This window comes from Tinamus guttatus, unplaced genomic scaffold, assembly GCF_059628265.1.
Source record: "Tinamus guttatus ecotype Peru unplaced genomic scaffold, ASM5962826v1 Tinamus_guttatus_pri_ptg000087l, whole genome shotgun sequence".
NCBI lineage: Eukaryota > Metazoa > Chordata > Aves > Tinamiformes > Tinamidae > Tinamus > Tinamus guttatus.
Window position 1 is genome coordinate 1558488 of NW_028288621.1, and position 24548 is coordinate 1583035.

General features: G+C 59.9%; 2 protein-coding genes across 2 annotated transcripts in view; both read left to right on the forward strand.

Annotated features, from left to right (window-relative positions):
- Nucleotides 1-3146: 3146 nt before the first annotated feature.
- Nucleotides 3147-24548, forward strand: part of LOC148595553 (maestro heat-like repeat-containing protein family member 2B) — a 28619-nt gene continuing 7217 nt past the window's right edge. The window contains exons 1-19 of the mRNA XM_088520390.1: nt 3147-3198; nt 3529-3627; nt 4181-4332; nt 4755-4898; nt 5254-5346; nt 5534-5603; nt 5718-5831; nt 6009-6082; nt 6329-6448; nt 6638-6745; nt 7227-7374; nt 7763-7803; nt 8076-8154; nt 8370-8422; nt 8679-8816; nt 8852-9042; nt 9078-9237; nt 9670-9874; nt 17161-17190. Of these exons, the coding sequence (XP_088376516.1) occupies nt 3147-3198; nt 3529-3627; nt 4181-4332; nt 4755-4898; nt 5254-5346; nt 5534-5603; nt 5718-5831; nt 6009-6082; nt 6329-6448; nt 6638-6745; nt 7227-7374; nt 7763-7803; nt 8076-8154; nt 8370-8422; nt 8679-8816; nt 8852-9042; nt 9078-9237; nt 9670-9874; nt 17161-17190 (2071 nt within the window). The remainder of the gene's footprint in view (nt 3199-3528; nt 3628-4180; nt 4333-4754; nt 4899-5253; nt 5347-5533; nt 5604-5717; nt 5832-6008; nt 6083-6328; nt 6449-6637; nt 6746-7226; nt 7375-7762; nt 7804-8075; nt 8155-8369; nt 8423-8678; nt 8817-8851; nt 9043-9077; nt 9238-9669; nt 9875-17160; nt 17191-24548) is intronic.
- On the forward strand, nt 10581-14321 carry LOC148595554 (maestro heat-like repeat-containing protein family member 1). The gene is made up of 10 exons (XM_088520350.1): nt 10581-10755; nt 10939-11080; nt 11210-11296; nt 11761-11865; nt 12049-12172; nt 12398-12510; nt 12925-13079; nt 13318-13477; nt 13765-13931; nt 14180-14321. The coding sequence occupies exons 1-10, from the start codon at nt 10607-10609 to the stop codon at nt 14319-14321; spliced, it is 1344 nt and encodes a 447-aa protein (XP_088376476.1). The 5' UTR covers nt 10581-10606.

Genomic DNA, 24548 nt, shown 5'->3' on the forward strand with positions numbered 1-24548 from the left:
TGTCTGGAAGGGGGCGCTGTACACAGGAACTGCTGGGGGCTCCATCCTGGCATCTCCCATAGCTTTCCTCTTCTGGCAGGCATTTATTGTTGTGCAGCCATGGACGGGCACCTTCTTGAGTGCAAGCTCAAGGTACTGGGTCCTGGCCCGAGGCCTGGTTGCACCAGGGCAACCTGGGAGTTGACCTGCTGCTGGAGAGAAGCTCTGCAGAGAAGGGTCTGGGAGTCCTGCAGGACAACAAGGTAAGTATGGGCCATCAGTGATGCGGCAGCCATCAGTGTGGCCCTACACAGCCCGGGGGAGGCAACTTCTGGAGCAGTGTGCCCAGTTCTGAGACCTCCCCAGGACAAGAGAGACACTGCACTGTTGCAGGGAGACCAGTGGAGAGTCCTGGAGCATCTTTCTTACAAGGAAAGGCTGGGAGAATTGGGCCTCCTTAGCCAAGGGCAGGTGTCAAGAGGATGGGGACAGACTGTTCTTCACTGGTGTCCAACCACAGCACACGGGGCAGTGGGCACAAAATAAAACACAGGAAGTTCATTTGCGTAAGGAAAAAAGCTTGTTAACTGTGTGCAAATGGGTGTGCGCACAATCGTGTGCAACCTGCTCTAGGGGACTACGCTTGTATGGTGTGCGTGTGTGTGTGTGTGGAATAGCTGATCCTTGGAGGTCCCTACCACCCTGACTCTTTTGGTAAAGGGAACCACGCAAAGACTCTACCAATAAAGAGAGAAGCAATGTGCGATTTTAAATAACACAGGAAATATTTTATTTTTTTTTCCCTTTTAAAAGTGTGATCCTAACTTGTCTCTTATCTTTTTCTTCCTTGGTCAGTCCCCCATGCTGGGGACAGCAAATGTCCAAAAACAGCTCCCTGAATGAGTTCCTCCTCCTGCCATTCACAGTCACGCGGGAGCTGCAGCTCTTGCACTTCTTGCTCTTCCTGGGCATCTACCTGGCTGACCCCTGGACAGCGGCCTCCTCATCACAGCCTCATATCACACTATTCTCTTTCTCATACAGTAATGGGTAGGTCATTACCTTGCTTATTTTGTCTGTTGCTAAAACCAAGTGCGTAGCAAGGTTAATGTTTTGTTAAATGTACCATTTCATTTCTGTATTGTCTTAATATTAACAGTGAAATAAGACCATTCTTTCCATTGATGCCTGGTTCTGTCCGTTGCCTCCTGCCCCGTCAATTGGCAGAACATGTCTGGCAATTGCATGCAAAGCCTGGCAAACCGAGGGAAAAGCAATGCTGCAAACACAAATTCCTCCTTGTCAAAGACACTGCAGTCTTTTTCCCCTTCCTTCTTGCTATGACAGGTCCCACAGCAAGTCTTTTTCTCTCTGAGTCCCTGAGGTGAGATGCTGCGTGTTGTGCAGCCCCGCTTTTCCTTCTGCTTGCCAGGCTTTGCATGCAATTGGCAGTCACTGGCTTGGCAGCTTGTGACCTGATGCCATCAGGTTCTGGGTGCTAGCAAGGCTTCCGAGGCAGCCGAATGACCTGGACTTGTGTGAGCAGAGGCCTGAGCAGCTCCTGGGTTCTTTCTGCTAGAGCGATTACCCCTGTGCAATGGCAAGTGACAGTCACCACTCAGAAGGGCTGGGGGCCAAGGAGCAACTGTGAGTGCTGGAGCCTGGGGCAGTGCCATGTTTAGGGAACAGGAGGCCCCAGTGTCTGTCACTCCATCCCTACCCATGCCCACGTTGCCAGCAGCCCTCTGTGAGGCGTCACAGCGGTCCCCACAGGTCACAGTGGCCCCCGCGGGTGACCTGTCCCTCCCGGCACTGCTGCTGCGTCAGTGGCTTGTGATTCCCGTGGGAGGAGGTGCTGCTGGAGCAGTGCATCCGCAGAGGGAGTCGTGCCGCGATGGGGGTGCTGCGAGCGCTCCGAGGTGGGGGCGTCCCCGCGCTCAGCATCTCATGGGGGCGACAGAACCTGCCAGCGCCCACGTTCCAGGCTTGGGCAGAGCGTGCCTGAGCCCCTGGGGCCGGCCCCGAGCTGCTGCAGTCTCCTCTTCCCCAGCCTGAGCAGGGCTGGCGCCAGCAGCCTCTCCTGTCGCCCCGTGCTCCAGCTGTGCAGGCTCTTGCCCTGAGCTGGGCTCTGTCCCTGCGGCTGCTGGAGTGACACAAAGCCGGTGCTGCTTTCCTTCCAGGTTGCTTCACTTGTGCAGGTGCCCGGTCGAGACCTGCACGCGGTGAGGATGGCGGGAGTGTGGCCGGCTCTGTTCCTGTGGCCATTACTACCTTTGCCGCCATCGTGACCTCGCTGTTGGACCGCCTGCAAGACGCCGAGGTGAGCAGGGGTGTCTTGATGGGCTCTGTGGGGTTTGAGGGCTCCCTGCAGCACCCTGACTTCCCTGGGTGCCGCAGACTGATCTCCTGCAATGCTGCCTTTCCCCTCGGGCTGCACCTCGTTCCAAAACGTGGATGCTGTGTGGAGAATCCCTCGCGCCCTCCGTGATGGCAGGAGGTGGCAGCATCTCTGGGCTTGGGTGTCCACATTAGGATTTGGGTTCGCACGAGGAGGTCACAGAGCAGGGCTTCTCGCCCGCTGCCGACGGCTGTGCTGAGCAGTGCCAGCAGCTGCTCCCTGGCATCGGCGTGGCCGAGCTGCTGTGTGTGGGGCAGCACGTCCCATGGCTGCTGTGTCCCTGTGCCCCCAGGATGGCAGAGCGGAGGAGACCTACCGCGAGCTGGAGGGCGTCTTATGGGGCGAGGAGAGCCACCTGCAGAGCTCTGTTGTGGACAGAGCGATAGCGGTGGCATTGAAGGACCTGCGAGCGGCGCAGGTGAGCTCGTTCTCTCTGAGGGTGACCTCAGGTGCTGGCCCCTGTCCCGGCCGTCCCATGCAGGAGCTTCACGACGCGTTCTGGTGTGGGGCCAGGGAATGTGCAAAGAGGAGCTGTGGGGCTGTGTGTGCGCAAGGCATAGCGGGAGCCCCACTAGCGCCTGTGTGTCCTGCCTGGAGGCCGAGCCCTGGCAGAGAGTCAGTCCCGCTCCTGCCACATGCAAAATGCTTCTTCCAGGATGCGCCGCTTGCTGTGAGGACGGCCGCTAGCGACGTCCTGGTGGCGCTGGCCCGCAGCCATCTGCGAGATGTGGTGTCGGCGCTGCAGGGCCACCTGCAAACCCTGCAGGAGATGTCGGAGGAGTCTGTCCTCATCACGCTGCGCAACGTGGCTGCCCGCTATGGTAGGGCCCCCCAGCTGGGTGCCAGCAGGTGCCAAGCAGGAGAACGGACTCCTAGCCCTGCCCCAAAGACCTGGGGCTGCACCAGAGGGAAACCAGCAAAGAGCCAACACACCAGGCTGTGCCCCACGCTGTCCTCCCCAGTTTAGGGCTTCCCCACTCCCCGTGCCCCTCGAGGAAGGTGGTTGGCACACAAGTGGCCTGGCAGGAGCCTCCCTGCAGCGGGCTCTCCCCCTGGCCCAGCGCTGTCCTGGCAGCGGTGCCGGGAGATGGAGCCCGTTGGCCGCCGCGGCTCTGGGTGGCCGGGCTGCCCACACGCTGCTCTCTCTGCAGCCCTGCAGTGCGTGCCCTTTGCGGGGAGCACGCTGTCGGCCCTGCAGCACGTGCTGAGCGCGGCGGGGAGCGGCCGCACGCTGCGTCTCGTCTGCGACGGTGAGTGTCGGTGCTGCGGCGCTGCCGCCAGCGGCTCTGCGGCCGGAGCCGACGGCACTGGGTGCCGCTGGCCGGAGGAGCTCCTGGCTCCCTGCCCGGCCTCTGCTGCCACGTGTGCCTCCCGGTTCAGCTGCCTTTGGCCACGCTCTGCCCAGCCTGGGCTCCCCTGTTCCCTTCCCTTCCCTTTCATCAAGCACAGCCTGCTTTGCTGTTTGTGGGCTTAAAGGCAGAGCCCAGGAAAAAAGGGCCAAAACCGTGAAGCTTGCGCTGAGGGGCAAATGCTCGGGGCAGGAAGAGGCTGGGGCTGCAGCGGGCACTGTTGGAGGGGAGCTAAGCCTTGGGGAGGAGAAGGTGTGCGGGGGTGGAAGAAGGGAGAAGCAAGGCAGCGTTTCCACACGGCCGTCTCGTGCCATCGCGCAGGGTGTCTCTGAAGCCAGATCTCCGTGCCACCCTTGCAAGGCCATAGTGGGTGGAAGGAGGCCTGGGGGCCACTGCAATGTGTGGTGCTGGTCAGAGGTTTTGAGGCGATCCTGTTTCCCTTCCTGTGCTGCAGTTCTGGAGCAGTGGTGCAGCGGGATAGCTGGGTACCTGCATGAGTGGGACAAACAGGTCTTCCCTCGCCTGGAGGCCGCCCAGCTCTGCGCCCCGGTTTACCCGCTCTTCTGCTACGTGGGCAGACACTGGCAGCGGTGCAAGGAGGAAGAGGTGAGCCTTGCTGCCCTCGCAGCCATGGGCAGCCACGGGGACGTCCGCAGGGGCCAGCGGGGCTGTGCACGGGGCCGGGTGAGGGCTTGGAGGGAGCAGGCTGGTTGGAAAGCATCCCGAGCCGGGAGCCTTCAGGGAGCGCCGACGTGAGCGGTGCTGACAGGCAGGAGGGGACATCCGTGCAGCAGCCCTGGGCCAAGCACTTGGGGCAGGCAAGAGGCGAATGCTGGGGCCTTCTAGCAGGGCAGCTGGGGGTGGTGGGAGGAAACGCTCCCTGTGCCGGCGAGCGAGGCCTTCTTGCCGGGACTGAGAGGAAAAGGAGAGCCCTGTGTGGGAAGTGCAGGCTGGGTGTCTCGCAGGGAGGTGGGTGCTGGAGAGAGCCTCATCCCTGCATGTGGCGGCGTCTTGCTTTCCCTCGGCAGGCCAAGCAGGCCGTGCTCAGGGCAGTGGGTGCCATGATGACCGTCCTGCTGCACGCGGAGCAGTACCGCCAGCGCGCCTGGGAGCAGCTGCTCTGGCTGCTGCACCAATACCGAGAGGTCCGAGAGCCCCTTGGTGTGACCATGGTGAGGCACTGTGCGGGGCACGGCGCGGCCGGGGCCTGCGGGGAAGCAATGAGGCGTCGGGGGGTTGCAGGGCACCAGCAGGAGCTGAGTCCCTTGGAGATAGGAAGAGGGAACGGGGCCCTGTGGCTCCCCGGGCTCCTGCTGGCAGAAAGCAGCAGGGCAGAAGGGCTGGGAGGGCGCGTTGAGTGGCTGGGGCACGTGGCTCCGCAGGGGACCCTGCGGTGCCTCCCAGGGCGCGGGTGTGTGAAGAGCTCTGTGAGTGCGTTCAGGCCGTGGTTTTCCCAGTGACGCCTGTTTCTGCCTTCCTGGGGGCTCGCGGTAACTGCTGCCCTCTCCCTGCCGCGCTCCCTTGCAGAGCCTGGGCCGTTTCCTGGCAGCTGTGGCTGGCATTCAGAGCCGCGGGCCACGGGCCCACCTGCAGGCCGTCAGTGCTGCTGTGCACGAGCAGGTAAGGCCTGGCGGCGCCTCCCTGGCCTGGGGCTCCTGGGCAGCCTCGGCTGCTGCCCAGGCCTGCGTGTGCCCAGGGCGCTGCGCTTGGCGCGCGGCTCCGCACCCAGAGATGCCCGCGAGACGTTTCCTTTCTGTCCCCCTCTCTACCAGTGCAACCTGCTGTGAAAAACACTTTGTTCCCACAGCTCTGTGATGAGATCGATCCGCCCCGGCCCGAGCACAGGGCAGAGCTGTGCCGCTGCATGGTGCTGCAGGGTAAGGAGAGGAGAGCCGGGGCCGCGCTGCAGCGTCGCCGCAGCTCTCGCAAAGCTGCGCACGTGGGAAGACGCTGGGCTCTCCTGACCAGCAGGATTTCTTTCTTCCCCACAGCCCAAATCTGCCCCGAGGAGACAATCGTCTTCCTTTATTTCAAACTGAGGAACGGGAGCAAGGCCGATCGTGTAGCAGCTGTGGGAGTGCTGCAAGCTCTGGTCCGCTCTGATGGTCAGTAGGCCAGGCAACAAAAAGATCAGCATCCCCTTGGGAATGTGCTGCTTCCTTTGAGGCACAGGCTGGCGCCCCTTTTCTGCCCTGCTTGTGTGTGGGAAGCCATGGAGCTGTGTGAAATCCCTGCGGAAACGGGGACTTGGCTTCAGCACCGCCTCTCCGTGTCTCTTGCAGTGCCTGCCGTGCGGGAGAACTTGGCCCTGTTTGCCAAACTGGCTGAGTCCGTGTGCCACGACCCCACGTGCCAGGTGAGCTGGTCTGGACAGGGCCATTGCAGGGCAGAGCAGGGCTGTTCCAAGGCAGAGCCTGGCCAGGCCTTTGCCATAGGCGGAGGCAGGCTCTGGGGCAGGAGGCTGGCGGCAGCAGCAGCAGCAGAGCAAGGGCTGCTGCTGTTGCCTCCTTGTCCCGGCCTGGGCAGAGGGGCTGCAGCGCAGCCCAGGCAGCTCCCCTGGGGCTTGGGGCCGGCTCGTGACGGCAGCCTGCCCTGCCTGCAGGTGAGGATGGCCGTCCTGCACTTCATCGGGGAGCTGCTGCGCTCCAGCGGCCTGGGCTGCTCGTCGTGGGACGTGGTGGGGCATCTCTTCAGCGAGTTCTGCCGTGCCTCGGGCAGGCTGGTAAGGCAGAGCACAGCGCCACGGCTGCACCTCGTGTCTGTGCCGCACTGCCATGGGTCTCCCTGAAGGAGCGGAGCCCAGCACAGCCGGGCTGCCAGTACCGGTGCCGTGGTGGGGGTCCTCCCCATCGCCAGGCACCGTGGGGCCTGGGAAGGGGCAGTGACAAATTTTTGCCACCCTGTCCCGCAGGCTACAGGGAATCTTTGTGCTGTGGAAGCACATGAAGAACGGGCCATTCGGCGCCTGTGCTGGCACATGGTCAGCACGCTGGATGTCTCCAACAGAGCGGTAGCCCAGGTGAGTTGTTCTCGCCATGTGCACCGGGACGCCCACCTTAGGCATGAAAGCAATCAGGGAGAGCTGGGTGTGAGCTCTGTGTGGCCAGACTCGCTCATCCTGTGCGTGCTGCAGTGCATGAGCACCGCTGGGCACGCGCCTTGGCTGCGTCCCGTAGCCCATAGAGATCTTGGGAGGGGCTGGCGAGGCCGAGTGGCTCCCGCATCCCTTTGCCACAGGGAAGGGAGCTGACCCGCGGGCAGAGGTGTGCCAGCCGCTCTCAGCAGGCAGCCAGAGCGAGGGAGAGGGAAAGGGGTGCGAAGCGTGGCAGGGAGAGGGGCAGGAGGGAGAGGAGGAGGGCAGAGCAGGAGCAGAGCTCCTGAGCTCGTGAAGGAGCGAGGCCAAGGGCCCAGGCCAGGGCTGGAGACATGGAAATGACGCAGGGACTGGGACGGAGAGGCAGGAATGCCCTCGTGCCAAATGGCCTGGTTCTTGCCCGCAGCTCCTGTGGCCGAAGCTGCTGCACTACGTGGTGCCAGTGCAGTACACGGGCTTGCTTGTGCCACTGTGCCGCTGCCTGCGCGCCCTGGCCGAGAGGCGCCAGGAGACTGAGCATGGGGAGCCCGAGGCCCTGGAGCCTGAGGAGCAAGGTGGGGAGCAGCAGGTGCCGGGCAGCAGTGCCGGGCTGGTGGCGCGGGACAGCGCGTGCCCCTGCAGCCCTGCCAGGCCCTTGTGGGAGGCGCGGGGCTGCAGAGGGCAGAGCAGTGTCTGCTGCCGGGCGCGAGGGCTCTTTCCATGCGGCCCTTCCCGGCGGAGGCGCTGGGCACTGCTGCTCGCAGCTCTCTGGGGCTCTGGGGCTGGTTCCTGCCATACCAGGGCTGTCCTTGTCCCTGTGTGCACAGCGCCAGGAACCCGGCAGTGCCGCTGCACAGGCGCTGTGGCCAGGGTGCCCTTTAGCCCTGCGTGGCAGCACGGGAAGTGGCATGGGCAGGGCCTGAGGGGCTGGGAATCTCACTCTGCCTTCCTTTGTGCCCACAGCGGCTCTGCCGGCTCCCCAGGCGCTGCTGGCTCGCCTGCTGGTGAGTTCGAGGAGCGGGGAAGGAGCTTTTGTGGCCGGGCAGAGGGCGGGAGAGATGGTGCCGAGGCCGGTGCAGGCACCTCGGGAGGAGGCAGGAGTGTGCGAGAGGCGCCTGGGGCTCCCTGCCTGCCTGCCTGGCTGCCTGCGGCGCAGCCGCGGCTTCCGAGGCGGGTGCGAGCCCCCCCCGTCTCTCTCCCGCTCTGCTAGGTGACGGCGGCGGTGGCTCCGCATGCGGGCGGTGGCCGTGGCGCTGCGGCCCTGCAGCTTCTGCAGGTGCTCCCCGGCATGATCCACAGCGCGCTGGGGGCAAGCTGGGCTGCAGAGATCCCCCTGCTGCTGCAGCACCTGGCAGGTAAAGTGTCGCTGCCAGGGACAGGCTGGCGGCAGAGGACGCAGCAAAATGCTATCAGCTCCCAGCTTGGCACTGGGGAATGGTGCCAGGTTTAGGGATGCTCGTCAGCCCCCTGGGCTGAGCCTTTGGGCTGTTGGATTGCAAAGGAGACCCTGGGGCTCTGCTGGGGGCTCAGGGCACTGAGAGCACAGGGTCTGCCTCCTTGGGCTTTGCAGGAACAACCGCCAGCTCCCTGGACGTGGCCGAGTGGGAGAGCCTTGTGCTGAAGGTACAGCATGTGTGTGGGGGCCACAGCTGGATCGGGCACCCAGGGTGTGGAAGAGTGTTGGGAGGAATCTGGGGGCTCCCTTTTGGGACACTGAGCAGCACAAGCTCCTGCCAAACCCCCGGGCTCAAGCATCGTGTTAGGGGAAGAGTGAGAGGCACATTGCAAGAGGGCTGGTTGGGGAGCTCTGCCCATTAGATGTGCAAAAGGGCCCAGGCAAGGGCAGGGGGTGTTTGCTTCATGTCCCCCTCTGCTCTAGTTCCTGCAAATGTCGCTGGAAGCCATCGCGAGCGACGTCTGGATTGTGGGCCTGAGCCAGGAGCTGAGCCAGCAGCTGGGCAGCTCTCCCCGCCTGTCCTGGGAGAAGGTTTGTTCCCTGCGCGGTGTCGCTGCCGCTGCTGGGGCGCCCTGAGGGCTGCGGCACCAGCAGAGCCCTGGGAGGCCGGGGCCCACGCACGGGCTGGCGGCGCTGCTCTGCCCAGCGGGCTCCTGTCCCTGCTGCTCTCGCTGCCCAGGAAGGCGCTTGCTCTCCCCTCCGTGCCGGGCTGGTGGCTGTGCCGGGCTGGCCAGCGCGTGCAGTTGGGGCTGCTGCCGCAGGCGCCTGGGCGGCTCTCGGCACGGTGGCACCGCTGCGGCCTGGCCCTGTCCCGCCGGGCAGGGCTGTCCCTGCAGCTGGGGCCTGGCCTCTCCTCTTGCAGAGGTTCCTGTACAAGGCTCTCGGCACGGCCCTGGCAGCTTGCGGGTGTCTGCGCCACGTGCGAGAGCAGACCCTGAAGCACCTGCAAGCAGCCAACTTCCTAGAGCTGTGGGAGGCGCAGGTGAGGGTTCCTCGCACTGCCCTGCTGTGCGGCAGGGTGTCTCCTGCGTGTGCCTGGGGCGCAGGGGCTCTGTGCGGCCCTGCTCCAGCACAGCTGGTATCCTGTTTGTGGCCCTTTCCTTGCAGAAGGGTCCTGCCTGACCACTGGAGCTGGTCACGGCTGGGCGCTGGGCTGGGAGCGACTCCCTGTTTCTGCTGCCTTGCAGGGAATGGTTTCCATCCTGTCGCGCTGTGCCGAGAGCCACTTCTCGCTTGCCTTGGCCTGCGTGAAGGAGTTCCTGGCAACTTTGAAAACCCAGAAGGTAAAGGGCCCAGGGTGCCCCTGCTGGGAGGTGCCACTGTTGGGGCAGGGGCAGCTCCTGCCTTAGGAGCACACGGAGTCTCGGGGCAGAGGAGGGCAGCGGGCTGACGTCTCGGTGCTTCTCTGGGGAACCCCCGGCAGGGCGACACGGTGAGGACACGCGCTGCTCGTGCCACGCTCATGGTCACCTACGGGCGGATGTCGCTGCGCGCCCCCAGGGAGCAGCTGCTGGCCCACGTTGAGAGAGACGTCGTGGGCAATGTGCTGGGGCTCTACAGGGAGGGCTGCCAGGTGGGAGCTCGCAGCGTGGGGCAGAGGCGTGTGGGTGCTGCCAGCTGCGGCCCCTCCTGCTCCTCCTGTCACGCACCTCTGCCGCTGCAGCCAGGCGAGCGCTGCTCAGCCTGCTGCCCGTGTCCACGATGCACAGGGTCTTCCCAGGCAGCACCTGGAGCAATGGCTTCCCCTCCCATGGGAGGCTCCTTGCCAGCAAGGGAGAGGGAGGGGACGTTTCCGTGTTGGGGGGCAGGTGCCCAGGGTGCTTCAGGGTCCCAGAGGGTACCATGTCCTCCCTGCACTGTGCTTGGAGGCAGATTAGCCCCAGACCCGCTGCCCTTCCCACCCTGGGGCCCTGGCTGAAAGCCTCTTTGTCTCCCGTGGCATCAGGACGCACAACTGAGGCTCTCCCTGGTGCAGAGCATCACAGAAATCAGCCTTGCCCTGCAGGCTGCAGGCAGCAGCCCCAGGTTTGAGCTCTGCTGCAAGCGGGAGCTGCTGCAGACCCTGGTGGTGAGTGCCCAGAGCCGGGGCCGCGGTGCAGGGGAGCCAAGGGCTGTGCCATGGGATGGGTTTGCGGAGGGGCGCGATGCTCTTGCAGGGTGGTATGCAAGCTCCTGATGGCCACGAGCTGCATCCCCAGCTGGCAGGGCGCGTGGGGGCTGGCGCTGGGGCTGCAGTGGGGGAGCAGGGTGCGTCCCAGCGCTGCAGAGCTGCTGCCTTTTCCTGTAGAGCCTCTGTGGGAGTCGTGAGGGGGCAGCAGAGCTGGTGTCTGTGGGCTCGGGCAGCTCAGCCCATGGCTTGGCCTGGCAGGAGCTCCCTCCCGCTCTCCTGCCCCCTGCCCACCCTGTGCCTGTCTGTCTGTGCCTTGCAGGAGGTGATTCAGGAGGAGCCGCGGGAGTCCCCGGTGCAGCCCCGGGCCCTCGTGGCCATGGAGCAGTTGAGGTAGGGTCTGTTCCTGGCACTGTGGATGCCAGTGTGTGTCCCAGCACAGCTGGCTAGTCTGGCTGGGGCTGCGGGCGCTGGGTTTGGGATTGTGGATTCGACCAAAGGCAGTTGTCCTCTGCCTCACTCTGGGGAGTGCTAGTAAGCCCCCTCTCTGTGTTCTCTGCCCTTTTCTCCTTTCAGCAAGCTGAAACCCTGTTTGAGCAGGGGGGAAAAGTGCAGCCTCCTGACTCAATGCTGCCAGGCCATCCTGTGCCGTCGTTATCCAGAGCAGCTGCACATGAGAGGGGAGACGATGGCGACTGCTTCACGCGCAGCGGTAGGTGCTGGCCTGCTGGGTCACCGCTGAGCGGGGAGCCAGCACCAGGCACCCCACACTGGGAATGGGAATCACCACTGGCTGCTGTGGCATCTTTGTGGGGTACATGGCCTGTCCTCTGCTTTCTGGTGACAGGCGCAATCCCTGCGAGCCCTGGCACAGCTCATGGCAGCCCTCCAGCAGGCAGAGCCGGTCCCCATCTGCCTGGGGGACGTGGTGCAGGTGAGTGCCCTGGGGCAGCGGGGAAGGCGTTGCTGCTGCCAGAACACAGCAGAGCCAGGGGAATCAGGCCTGCGGGCCTGATCCGTGGAGGGGAGCTCTTCTCTAACTCGGTGCCATCCGTGCACATCAGCGGGAAGTGAAATGGTCCTAGCTTCAGGACCCCTCACCCTAGGCTTGCATCCATGCTTTTCCCGTCTGCAGCAACGTTCTTGCAGGCAGCTTGCAGTGTCCTGCAGCCCCCTAGATGAGCAGAGCTTCTCCCACTTGTGCAGCTGTGAACAAGGGCTGATGCACAAATGAAGGCTGCCCATGGCGAGAGGCTGGACTGGGGAGGTGGCCCCAGCAAGGGCTCCTCACGTGGGGCTGCGGTGCCCCGGGAAAGCAGGGTCCCAAAAGCAGGAGGGCCCCTGGGAGGGGTGCAGGGCAAAATTCAGGCCATGGTGAAGCAGACGCTGTTGTGGCAGGTCCTGCGGCGCTGGCTCACCTCGGCCCACCTGTGTGAGCGTGATGGAGCGCTACAAGTGTGTGTGCAGGTGCTGAGCACCTGCGAAGAGAGGCACGAGCAGAGGGTGAGCGGGGACCCTGTGCCGGGAGCTCTGCGTGGGCGGGCGGCGGGTTCTGGGTGTCCCAGGGCTGCAGGGTGGCCCCTTGTTCCCGCCCGGCTCCGCCAGTGCTTGGGGCGCTGCAGTCGGGAGAGGGCCAGCGGCCGTGGCGATGCCGGTGACCTTCGTGCCTGTGTCTCGCTCCCACAGCGAGGCGGTGCCTGCCAAGAGTTTGGCTCCTTGGTGGGACTGCTGGGGCCTCTGACATGTGAGGAGTCAGCCGCATCCCGTCGGTGGGCAGCGACCTGCCTCTGCCTCCTTCTGCAGAGAGTTGGTGAGAGGAATAGGCAGGGCTGCCCCTGCTGCTCCCTGCAGGAAGGAGCCCAGCACCAGGCCCCATCCCCCTGCGCCGTAGCACCTTGTCCAGCTTGCAAAGCCACTGTGTTGCCTCGGGGGACCCTGGCTTTGTGTGGCCTTTGCTGGCCTCCCCCATGTCCTTGCTCAGTGCCCAGGAATCCGGGAGACGGCTCCCCATCAACGTCACTCCCCTTTCTGATAGTTCCAGATGAAAAGATGGATGTGGCACCGTGGACCCAGGTCACGTCTCTGTCCGAGAGGCTCCAAACCGTCACCTCTGGGTCTCTGCTGGCAACCTCCACCAACATTGCCAAGGTACCTGGCCCTCAAAAAGCACGAGTGGGGCCATAATATGTTTGTGTGCACGTGTGTGTGGGAGTGCTGCTTGCAGGACACATGTTTTGCATCTGAGCAACTCCCGTGACACGCTCGCTTGTGTTTCTGATTTCTCCCCAGCTTGTGTGCAAATATTTCCCACGAGGCCAGGCCACAGGCTTCGTGAGCAGCATCGTAGAGAGCCTGCTGTGCACCAGGCCCATGTGCATGTGGGCTGCGGGTCGGTGGGCACTGACCTTCCTGGGGGATTGTGTTGACAAGATACTCCAGGAGGAGGTGAGAGAGGCATTTTTTAGGTTTGCCTTTGGCTGTTCTCTGCAGTAGTGTGTTGGCCCCGAGGCACAATGGGGAAAGGACACACCGAGCCTTTCTTTCTCGCCCACCTCCTTTCAGGTGCCCGAGCTGGTGTCCATCCTGTGCACATGCCTGCGGAGCACCCAGCTGAGCACTCCCCGGCGCGTGGTGCTGCAGGCCATGGTCCAGCTGTGCCGCTCTCACCAAGAGCCGGTGCTGGGCAGCCTCCTGCGGACACCGCTGCCCATGGACAGGTCTGTGCAGCCGCCCTTCCCGCTGCCGTCAGAGCCAGCCGCGGGGCTTGCCTGCATGGGCGGCCCTCTCGGCAGCCAGTGCTTTTGCCCCACGCAAGGCTGAGCGCTGCAGCTAATGTCCCTGCCGGGACCTGGGCACCAGCAGTCCCGTGGGCACAAGGAGGGTGTATGGCTTCTCCAGGGGTACCTTGGGTAGCCAGGGATGTGGGCTCACGTGCTGGCATGTGTTCCTTTGCAGCAACACAGCAGAGGTGTGGAGGAGCCTGGGGAGAAGCACCGTGGGCTGCCCAATCCTGGTCCACTTAACACAAAAGTTGGGGGCAGCCGGAAAGAGCGACGGGAGCAACCGCTGTGCTGGGGAGCTGGGCAGCAGCCAGGCTGCCCTGGAGCCTCGTGTGGTACGTCCAGCAGCCTCGGCGGCCGTGCCGCTTTGCACGTGCTTTCCAAGCGGTGCTTGAGTGCAAGCGGGATTCCTGCCCTTTGTGAGGGCCCGTGGAGCGTTGTGGGGTGCTGGGCTGGTGTAGTAGCAGCGTGGGATGCTGGGACAGCTTGCGGCTGCCAGGCTGAAAGACTCTCCCTGCAGTGAGAACTAGAGAGAGTAAAAGCCCCTGGGCTGTCAGGGGGACGTGGTCCATGGGCAAGTGCCTTGTTTTACCAGGTGGTTCTTGGTTAAATTTCTCTGTAGATCACTCGCGCCCTCTGTGAGGTGGTGTCAACACTGAAGAATGACACCCTGGTTCGGCGCCTGCTTCCCTGGCTGCTTCCAAGCCTCCTGGAGCAGCTCAGTGAAACGCTCGGCGAGGACATGGACCCATCCCTCAGAGAGCTGAGGAGGAGTGACCCACTGGGCAGGTGAGGAGCGACAGGGGCAGAATCTGTGTGTGCGGCCCATGGCCTTGCAGGAGCCACCTGCCTATTGCCCTGGTGCTGGGCTGCCTCCATGGTACCTGGGACTGGGCTCTCTAGGGCAGTGCATGGGGCATTGGGCCGTTTCTGCAACTCAGCTGGGTGTTGCGGCTGGGATCCATCGTGGGGCTGTGCTAAAGAGCAGCTTCCCACAAAGTGCTGCGCCTGGAGCTTTCTTTGGCTTCTCCCTGCAGCCTGTTTGTGGAGGCCCTGGAGCTGGTGCTGGCCAAGAGCCTGGAGCACCGGTGGCTGCGGCTGCTGCGGGAGCAGGGAGTGTGGGCATCCTTGGCAGCGCCCCAGGCTCACACGGCCGGCGTGTGTCTCCTGGCGAGGTGAGAGCCCCTGGCAGGGGCCGTGCTGGAGGAAGGGCTGCCGGGAGCTGGGGCCTGCCCCGAGCTCTGCTCCAGTGCAAGCGGCGTCTGCACCGGGGTGGGCGCAGCTGGGAGCGGTGCCGCGGGGCCATGCTGTGTGAGCACGTGCTACAAGGCTGTTGTGCTCTGTGCGCAGTGTGCTGCTGCGTGCGGAGCAGGTCCCGCAGCGCCTGGTGCAGCGGCTCTTCCGCTGGCTGCGTTCCCGCTCGGCGAACCTGCGGCTCACAGCCACCGCGTTCTGTGCCGAGGTGAGGCAGCCGCGGGGCGAGGGGGCTCGCAGGGCTTCCTGCGTCTCACCCAGGTGAGGGGTGCTCCATGCTAGCGCTCACGTGTCTCAATTGCAGCTCATGAAGGACCAGCTGGTGAGGGACAGGAACATCGTGACACCCCTCCTAGAGGCCCTGGCAGAGAGATCGCACGACCCTGTCAGCAGCGTGCGACAAATGGCCATGAGGGGCCTGGGCAACGTGGCCACAGGAACACCCACAAAGGTGAGACAGCCTCTGGTGGGTTTTGTGCACAAGCCGAGCTGCGGAGGAGCACGGAAGTGCTCGAGGAGCCGAGGCAGGTGCAGGGCTGCACTGAGGCAATGCCCTGGCATCGGGGCTCTCCCCTGGGCTTGCTCTGGAAAGCGCTGCCGCTGGCACTGCAGCAGGGAGCAGCACTGAGAGGCAAGAGCTCATGTGTGTGTCGTTCTGCAGCTGCGGAAGCACTGGGCCATGGTGGTGAGAGCGCTGCTCGGGGGCCTGGTGGACGTGGACAGACCCGAGGTGGCTGCAGAGAGCCTGGTGGCTCTGACGAAGGTGCTGGGACGGCTGGAGGCGAGAGCCATGGGCTCTACCTTTGAAGAGGTGGCCAGGAGCTGCCGGGCACTCTGGGGGGCGGTAAGTGGAGCCGCTGTCTCTCCGTGGGCAGGCGGGAGCCCACGCGGGTTGCCGTCCCCTGCGGGCTGCTGTTGACAGGGGGCAGCCGTCGCCGGTCGCCTGCCCTGTCGGCAGCGCTGCGCGGTGCCGAGCAGTGTGTGCTAGCAGCCTGCCCGACGGTCTTTCTCGTCACAGGAGGAAGAGGAAGTGCGCTGCTCGGCCTTCGGCCTCTACGGCACCCTGGCCTCCTCTGCCTCGGGGAGGAGAGCGTTTTTCAGCAGGGAGGTGGAGGAGGCCTTTCCCAGCCTAGTGCTGCACCTTCGTGATCCGTCCCCGGCTGTGTGCAATGTAAGAGCTCCAGGCGCCCCACAGAAAGCCCCGTGGAGCTGGCTGAGCCATGGGGGCACTCGCTCCCTTCCGCGTGGGGCTGCAGGAGTCTCCATGGGCCCTGGGTGATGCTGCCCTGCCAGCAAGGTTCCTTCCTCAGTGCCCGGGCAGGTGCAGAGCATCCCCATGACAAGGCCCGGGGCTCTTTTGCAGGCCTGCAAGGTGACCCTGCACCTGTGCGCCCCGTTTCTGGGGTCGAAGAGGCTGCGGAGGCGCTTCAACATCAGTGTTGGGCTGAGCGCGCACGAGACGCAGGACGAGGTCTGCAGACACCTGGTGAGTGAGCTGTGTGCTGGGGCTGTGTCCCTGTGCTGGCTGCCCATCCTGTGACTCCCTCGTCATGGGGTCAACCCCGTCCTGGCCATGGGTGGGCAGGCAATGGGGCAAAGGGGGCTGTTGGAGACGGGGATGAGCTCCCACTGCCTGCACTGTGTGTTGTCACAGGCCCAAGACTGCCCCGCGCTGTTCGAGCGGCTCCTGAGCACATCTTGGAGCTGCTGCATGGGAAGCCACCAGGCGCCTCAGGCGGCAGCCGTCCACGTCCTGGGTGAGCAGCAGTGCGGGGCTGAGACCCTGCTCCTGGCCGAGGCCCCGGATTGGGTTCAAGGTCGGGCTCTGTGGCAGGTCGGGGCTGTGGCCATGCCCCTGCCCTGGTGGCCATGTCCCCATGCCAGGCCTGCTCCAGGACACAGCGCCAGCCACGTGGCTACAGTAGTGGGGCCTGGCTAGCGAGGCGACCAGAGGTTCCGTGGGTGCCAAAATCCAGGGGGCTCGGGGATGGGGGCCTGTGCGGCCCCAGGGCTGCGTCAGGGAAGACACCCCAGCCGGGCACCGTGGGGTATCAGGGGCCTTGTGCCCATGCTGCTCCCCTCAACGTCGGTGTCTTTGCAGCTCACCTTAGGCCGGAGCACGTCGAGGAGCCCCATGCTCGACGGGCGGTAGCTGCAGAGCTCTGCACCGGGGGAGGCCAGCAGCGCAGAGCAGGAGGGAAATAAAGCTGTGTCCCTGTGGAGAGGCACTGTCTGTCCGTGTGGGGCTGTGTGCGGTGCGGCAACGGCCCTGGCCCTCCCTCCCTGGGGGTGTGGGCCCTGCGTGGAGCTGCCTGGGGACAGCGGAGAGCAGGGACTGGAGGGAGGGGGTTTGCAGGCACTGAGCTTAGGCGGCCACTGCCAGGTGCTTTGGGGCACCAGGGTCACTGGGAGCACTGGGAAGAACCTGGGATCCCAAGGCAGTGAAGGATCCCAAAGCAAAGCCAGCTCCGCTCTCCGCCGGCAGCAGCCTGCGGCAGTGGATGAGCAGATCTGCTGCCCCGCAGCCCTGCTCTGCTGCACTGCTGGCCTGGCACAGCTGCAGGCACCAGGGAGAACCCCCTGCCGCACGGTTTGTTGGTGCCAGCAGCGTGCGGGCAGAGCTGCTCAGCCCCTCTGCAGCACCAGGAGGCTCCATCGTCACCAGAAATGGGAACAAACCCACCCAGCCTGCCCCAGCTTCCCCCAAAGCACCCGCCAAGGACATTCGCTGCCAGCAGTTTCCTCCAGCCCCTTTCCCTCTCAGCGCCCAGCAGCTCCCACAACCCACGGTGGGGCTGGAAGGCCCAGCAGTGACCGGCTGTTGTCTCATGTGCCATTACACAGCAGTCAGAGGTGGCCCATCCACAGGCAGGCCCATCACTGCAGAGCACAGGGTGAAATAAAGCCCCCAGGCCACCAGCAGGCACTTCCAAACGCCGCTTTCAAACCTGCATCAACAAGTCTCCTGCTTGGGAACGGGAGGCTGCCACAGAAGTGCTTCCAAAAGGAAGCACTACCTTACAAAGGGTAAGGAGAAACAGTAGATTCTAAGTGTCCCATGTGGGACTCGGAAAATCCTAGAATCCCAGGATTTTTGACGTTGGAAGGGACCTCTAAAGATCATCTCCTGTCACAGGTGCATGACGTGGCACTTGCCTTTGTTGACCCTCAGGAGGTTCCTGTGTGCCCAACTCACCCACCTCTCCAGGTCCCTCTGAAGGCAGCGCAGCCCTCTGCTGTGTCGCCCACTCCCCCCTGTTTTGGATCACAGGCAAACTTGAGCACTCTGTCCCATCTTCCAAGTCATTGATGGATAAGCTGAATAGCACCGGGCTAGAGGAGTACTGGCCCCTGGGAGATACCACTGGCCACAGGCCTCCAACTAGACTCGGCCCCATTTATCACAACGCTGCGAGTTCTGCCATCCAGCCAGTTCCCAATCCACCTCAATGACGCTGGCTTTCCTCCAGGCCTCTGGCACCGCTCCTGTTCTCCATGACCTCTTGAAGATGATAGAGAGGGGCTGAGCAATAACGCCTGCCAATTCTCTCAGCATCCGTGGGTGCATCCCGTTGGGGCCCATAGATCTGTGGGTGTCCAGTTTGCCTAAATAATCTCTACAGCAATGCTCTTCAACCAGGGGAGGGTGTTCCTCCCTCCAGATTTTCTCTCTTGTTCTGAGCTCTCTAGTCCATGGGGACTGACCTCAGCAGTGAAGGCTGAAGCAAAGAAGGCATTTAGTAACTCTGGCATCTCTTTAATCTCCATCACCAAGACACCCACCCTGTTCAGCAGTGGGCCCACATTTTCCCTCGTCTTCCTCTTGCTGCTGATGTATTTGTTATTGGTTGTCATGGAATGAGTGGTGGTGGGAGTGAGTGACACAGTGCACTTCATTCATGCATTGAAAGAAATAGTAATAGGTTTTGTTCATGTGGGCGATGGTTTCACGAGATTCTAAAGGCAAGGTCACTTATTATTTACTGTGTGGGGTACAGAATATACAGAGAATTACCAAGGAAACCCTTGCATTAAGCCATGGGGTTCAGATTGGACCCCCTTGCTTTGCAAACTCTTTGTGAGAGGAGTCTGGGTGCAGCTGGATGCAGTCCTAGTCCCTGACCAGATCAACAGTTTAGGACTAAGGAAAATTGTGCACTGTTATGTCAGTAAAGTTTACAAGTTCAAAAAGAGAGCACACTATAGTCACTTACCATGAATCTGTTAGGATCTGGACAGGATCTCTTAATGCTGAGGAGCATCCTTGGGAGGTGTCTGTGCTCAAGGGGAGACCCTGGCATGCAGCCGGTTGCGATGCAAGGAAGGCTCAAGGGGTTTTGGGGCTATCCCCATATTTATGGGAGAAGATGATTGACTTAGAGTCATTCTTTCATCTCAGAGCACTTCTGGCTGGTGTATGCACAATCAACTTTATCTCCCCCCGAAAATGCAGCCATCAGGACCCTTAATATTGGTTAATACCTGAGTGGGGGAAGAAATCAGGGAGCTACCCACCAGGATCAGATATGTCACCGGTGATTAACACCTGAATAGGGCTACATGAGAACAGTCAGGTTGAGCTGGGGAAGGAGCACACTGGTCACACTCTGCCCCATGACTATAGTCAAGTCATCTAATCGTCACAGAGTGGTGCTATGGTCACCTCTTGGCTCTGTGCCATAAATAGTCTATTGATAATTTTTACACTTACAGGTCCATGGCAAGTAAACGTTTTTAACATGAAGTATTGCTATTATGTACAAATTTGTACCTTTTGGGTGGTTGAGTTTGGGTTATTTGTTTTGTCATGCCCTGGATCTTTATATACAATATATAATTAATATAGCTTATAGATTATAAGTAATGGAACTAATAGCACTGGAGTTAGTAAAACAAATACAGCATTTCCATCTGCCATCCTGCACGCTACTGCAAGAGAAAATAAAAATTTGTTTCGGTGGGGTGAGGCGGAACAGGTTACCCCACTTAAAAAGAAGGGAAAATCCATTGTGCCATTTTTCTGTCTTTTGCACCACTGCTGTCAGTAGCTTCCCAGGCAAGTGGGCCACGAGCTTTACCTAGAGTCCTAGGCACAGCACCGATGGATGGTAAATTGACCATCACAGGCTCTCCAGCTGTAACGTTGTTAGACATCCTCTTTTACCTGTAGATTGAGCACTAAGCTCAGCTTTCACAAAGAATGCTGGGCTTACAGGCCTTCCAGCAGGCCCACAATGATTATTTAATTGAGGGAGTACTTTGGGAAGTTGGCTGTCCCGTTGAGCCTTGTGTGGGTTGAGGCTCTTTTTTAACAAGCCAATAGCTCTTTCTACTATCCCATTTGATTGGGGATAGTTTGGGGTGTGGAATACCAACTGAATTCCTTCTTGCTTTGCCCAATCTTGCTATTTTTACATGAGAAATGTGAGCCGTTATCACTCTGGATAATAACAGGAGTAGGTAGATGTGAGAACCAAAGCAATAGTCCTTGCACCATATTCCGCCCCTTGGCTTTCCTACACTTAGTTGCTGTAAGCAAGCCAGAGACCCCTTCCACTCCTGTGAGGAGGCCCATTGGCCTTCTTGGCCATGAGGGCACATTGCTGACTCATGGGTAACTTGTGCACTGCCTTCACCTTCTTCTATTACTTCTTCACCAGTGGTAATATTTAATGAAACAGTCTTTTATAGCCATTTACCATTTACCCTTTTTGCTGGAGCATCTCTAAACCACATGTTTTCTGTTGGTGTTCCTTCAATGACGGATGGTACATTCAGAATTCCTGAAGGTTTAAGAGCTTGTTCCAATGCTAATGGATCTGTTCTTACAGGCATCTGCGATTTGGAAACCTTAGTATGCCCTTCAGTTAGCTGCATATTTTCTGCAACTCCTGTTAGATAGGCATAGCATTTTGTGGTAGTGGGGTTTGGTGCAATTCCTTCTGGGGGAGCAGTCCCCTTTAGGATTGCTTCTAGTAAATGAAACGGTCCTCTAGTTTGCACAGGTTGTCCTTGATGTATTTTCTCAATCTGTTTAACTGCTCAGACTAAGGATAAAAGTCCTTTTTCTCCCATTCAGAACGTTGTAGTTCCCTTTCTTTAAATGCAGTCAAGCTAAACAATAAATTTCTTCTTGTTCCATAAGGGCTAGCCTCTAAGTAAGTTACAGTAAGTAACAGTAAGTTACTGTAACTTAGTAACAGTAAGTTACTTGCTGTAACTTACAGTAAGTGGCATGTTCAGTGCAACCCCATTCAGCTATAAGAGGGTCGTGGGGGTGTTCTGGTCCCAGTGACTGAATTTTTTCTATTTCTTCTGTCAGAGTATTCACTACCTCTTTGTGTTCTAATTCCCACTTCCAGGCTTTGCCTTTCCTTAAGAGTGAATATAATGGACGGGCAATGATGGAATATCCAGGTAGGTGCTTCTCCAGTATCCTAAAGTTCCATCAATCCTTGTAATTCTTTCCTTGATCGGTGCATTTGCAGCTCTTCATTTTTTCTTAAGGTATCTGCAGAAATCCCTGCACTGCCAGCTATCCACCAAGGAAGGACAAGCTGCTGTACTCTTAAGAGATGTGAAGCCAGAACAGTTCCCCCATTCTCCATTTACCTATACTGAACATGAACACACTTTCAACCCCTCACTAAGATCTATAAATGACATTTTAGGAATGACACTTAATCCGTTAATTTCTTATATCTAGCCCTTAGCAAAGCCATATCAGCACCGAAGTATAGGAGAATAGAGCTTACACCTCCCTCAAAAACCAGGTAGAGCCTGTAGTTCGATTAGCCTCATTTCTCACAGCGCTCCAGTCGTGCGAGCTATCCCACCACGTCTCTCATCGGAATCACAGAGTGGGTGGGATAGCTCGCACGACTGGAGCGCTGCCATGGAAGGCTATGTGCTCTTTAGGAAGGACAGGCTGGGAAGGCGAGGTGGTGGAGTTGCTCTTTATGTGAGAGAGCAACTGGAATGCATGGAGCTCAACCTGGGAGTCGAGGATGAGCGAGTTGAGAGCTTGTGGGTAAGGATTAGAGGGCAGGCTAATGTGGGAGACACTGTGGTGGGTATCTGCTACAGGCCACCTGACCAAGACGAGGAGGCTGATGAGGCCTTCTATAGGCAGCTGGATGTTGCCTCACGGTCACAGGCCCTGGTTCTCATGGGGGACTTCAACTACCCCGACATCAACTGGGAGGACAACACAGCCAGGCATAAGCAGTCCTGGAGGTTCCTGCAGAGCGTCGACGATAACTTTTTGACGCAGGTTGTGGAGGAGCCGACGAGGAGAGGTGGGCTACTGGACCTCGTGCTATCAAATAGGGAGGGCCTAGTAGGAGATGTTAAGGTGGGGGGTAGCCTCGGCTGCAGTGACCATGAGTTGGTGGAGTTCATGATTCAGCGAGGAGGAGGCAGGGCTGTAAGTAGCCTTGCGACGATGGACTTCAGGAGGGCCAACTTTAGCCTCTTCAGAGACCTCCTCGGTAGAATCCCATGGGCTAGTGCTCTAGAAGGCAGGGGGGCCCAAGAGAGCTGGTTAGTTTTCAAGCGGCACTTCCTCCATGCCCAGCAACAGTGCATCCCTGTGTGTAGGAAGGGAGGCAGAGGGGGCAGGCGACCTGCGTGGATGAGCCGGGAGCTTGTGGCAATGCTCAAGCAGAAGGCAGCGGTATACAGAATGTGGAAAAAAGGACAGGCCCCCTGGGAGAAATACAGGAACGTAGTCAGGGAGTGCAGAGATGCGACAAGGAAAGCTAAGGCACGTCTGGAAGGCAAGCTGGCAAGGGACGTTAAAAATAACAAAAAAAAATTTCTTTAAATACATTAACAGCAAAAGGAAGATCAGGGAAAACGTGGGTCCGCTGGAGGACGGGATGGGCACCTTGGTTACAAATAACACAGAAAAAGCAGAGTTGCTCAATGCCTTCTTTGCTTCGGTGTTTACCAAGGGCAGCCCTTTAGAGCCCCAGGCCCTAGAGACAAGAGAAGAAGCTGGTGGAGAGGAAGACTTGCCCTGGGTAGAGGAAGATTGGGTCAGAGAGCACCTAAGGAGAGCACCCACAAATCCATGGGCCCTGATGGGATGCACCCCAGAGTGCTGCGGGAGCTGGCAGATGCCATAGCTAAGCCGCTCTCCATCATCTTTGAAAGATCCTGGAGAACGGGGGAGGTGCCGGAAGACTGGAAGAAGGCCAATGTCACGCCAGTCTTCAAAAAAGGCAAGAAGGAGGACCCAGGCAACTACAGGCCAGTCAGCCTCACCTCCGTCCCCGGAAAAGTGATGGAACGGCTCATACTGGCCGTTGTCTCCAGGCACATGGAGGACAAGAAGGTGCTCAAGAGTAGTCAGCATGGATTCACCAAGGGAAAATCTTGCCTGACTAACCTGATAGCCTTCTATGATGAAATGACCGGCTGGATAGACGAGGGGAGAGCGGTGGATGTCGTCTATCTCGACTTCACCAAGGCTTTTGACACCGTCCCTCACAACATCCTCCTGGGCAAGCTCCGGAAGTGTGGGATAGATGAGTGGACAGTGAGGTGGGTTAGGAACTGGCTGGATGGCAGGGCCCAGAGAGTGGTGATCAGCGGTGCAGAGTCTAGTTGGAGGCCTGTGGCTAGTGGGGTCCCCCAGGGGTCAGTCCTTGGTCCAGGCCTGTTCAATTTATTCCTCAATGACCTGGATGAAGGCACAGAGTGCTCCCTCAGCAAGTTTGCTGATGACACAAAACTGGGAGGAGTAGCCGATACCCCAGAGGGCTGTGCTGCCATCCAGAGGGACCTGGACAGACTGGACAACTGGGCGGTGAAAAACCTCATGCAATTCAACAAGGCCAAGTGCAAGGTCCTGCACCTGGGGAGGAATAACCCCAGACACCAGTACAGGCTGGGGACCGACCTTGTGGAGAGCAGCTCTGCGGAGAAAGACCTGGGTGTCATGGTGGATGATAAGTTGACCATGAGGCAGCAGTGTGCCCTCGTGGCCAAGAAGGCCAATGGAATCCTGGGCTGCATTAAGAAGAGCATCTCTAGCAGGTCGAGGGAGGTGATCCTGCCCCTCTACTCAGCCCTGGTGAGGCCGCATCTGGAGTATTGTGTCCAGTTCTGGGCTCCACAGCACAAGAGGGATGTGGAGCTGCTGGAGAGAGTCCAGCGCAGGGCTACAAGGATGATCAGGGGCCTGGAACATCTGCCCTATGAGGAGAGGCTGAGGGAGCTGGGCCTGTTCAGCCTGGAGAAGAGAAGGCTGAGAGGGGATCTAATCAGTGTCTATAAATACCTCAAGGGAGGGAGTGCAGAGGACGGTGATGGTCTCTTTTCAGTGGTGGCCACTGATAGGACTAGAGGAAATGGCCGGAAACTGAAACATCAAAAATTCCATAGGAACTTAAGGAAAAATTTCTTAACAGTGAGGGTGACAGAGCACTGGAACAGGCTGCCCAGAGAGGTTGTAGAGTCTCCTTCTCCGGAGATCTTCAAAACCCGCTTGGATGCAGTCCTGTCCCACGTGCTCTAGGTGTCTCTGCGTATGCAGGGGGGTTCGACTAGATGATCTCTAGAGGTCCCTTCCAACCCTAAGCATTCTATGATTCTATGATTTAGTCCATAGGCAGTATCTGCACAGCCAATGTGAAAGTGTGTCTTTTCACGGCTGCAACAGGAGCTGACAGTGCCAAGGCCTCCAAAATGCCACTTCGCTTCCGAAGGCGGTGGAGCGGCACTGGAGGCAGAGGAGGGCTTGCTCTCCAGGCTACAGAGATATCTCTGAGAACACACTGCACAGTGCTCAATGGCAGGTAGCAAATGAGCAGATTTCTCATTTCTTCTGGCACTTTTTCCAGCCAGCATTTAGCATTGAGGAGCCAGAGGACTAACCTTAGTCTCTGCCTTCTCCTTCGAGTGCTCATAACAGCAGCTGAGGGTCATGCTCCTTAAGTAGGCTACCCAGCACCTCACCAAATTCCAGAGAGTGAAGTTAACTCCAAAAAAAGGTACACGTGCAAGTGCAAGCTTTCTATTCACATTACCTTTCTAAGATATCTCATAGCAGTACCAAAAAAAACAATAATAAATAAATCAAACTCTTTAGAGATCTGCCCTCCACCCATTTGGCTGCACAGACTCTTGCACTGCACAGACTCCTGT

Bases quoted from the DNA above. Each gene is read 5' to 3' on its own strand.
- LOC148595554 (XM_088520350.1), top strand. From the start codon at position 10,607: ATGGCTTGGCCTGGCAGGAGCTCCCTCCCGCTCTCCTGCCCCCTGCCC. The intron at 11,297-11,760 runs GTGAGTGCCCTG...CTGTTGTGGCAG, and splicing joins GCCTGGGGGACGTGGTGCAG to GTCCTGCGGCGCTGGCTCAC. The intron at 13,478-13,764 runs GTACGTCCAGCA...ATTTCTCTGTAG, and splicing joins CTGCCCTGGAGCCTCGTGTG to ATCACTCGCGCCCTCTGTGA.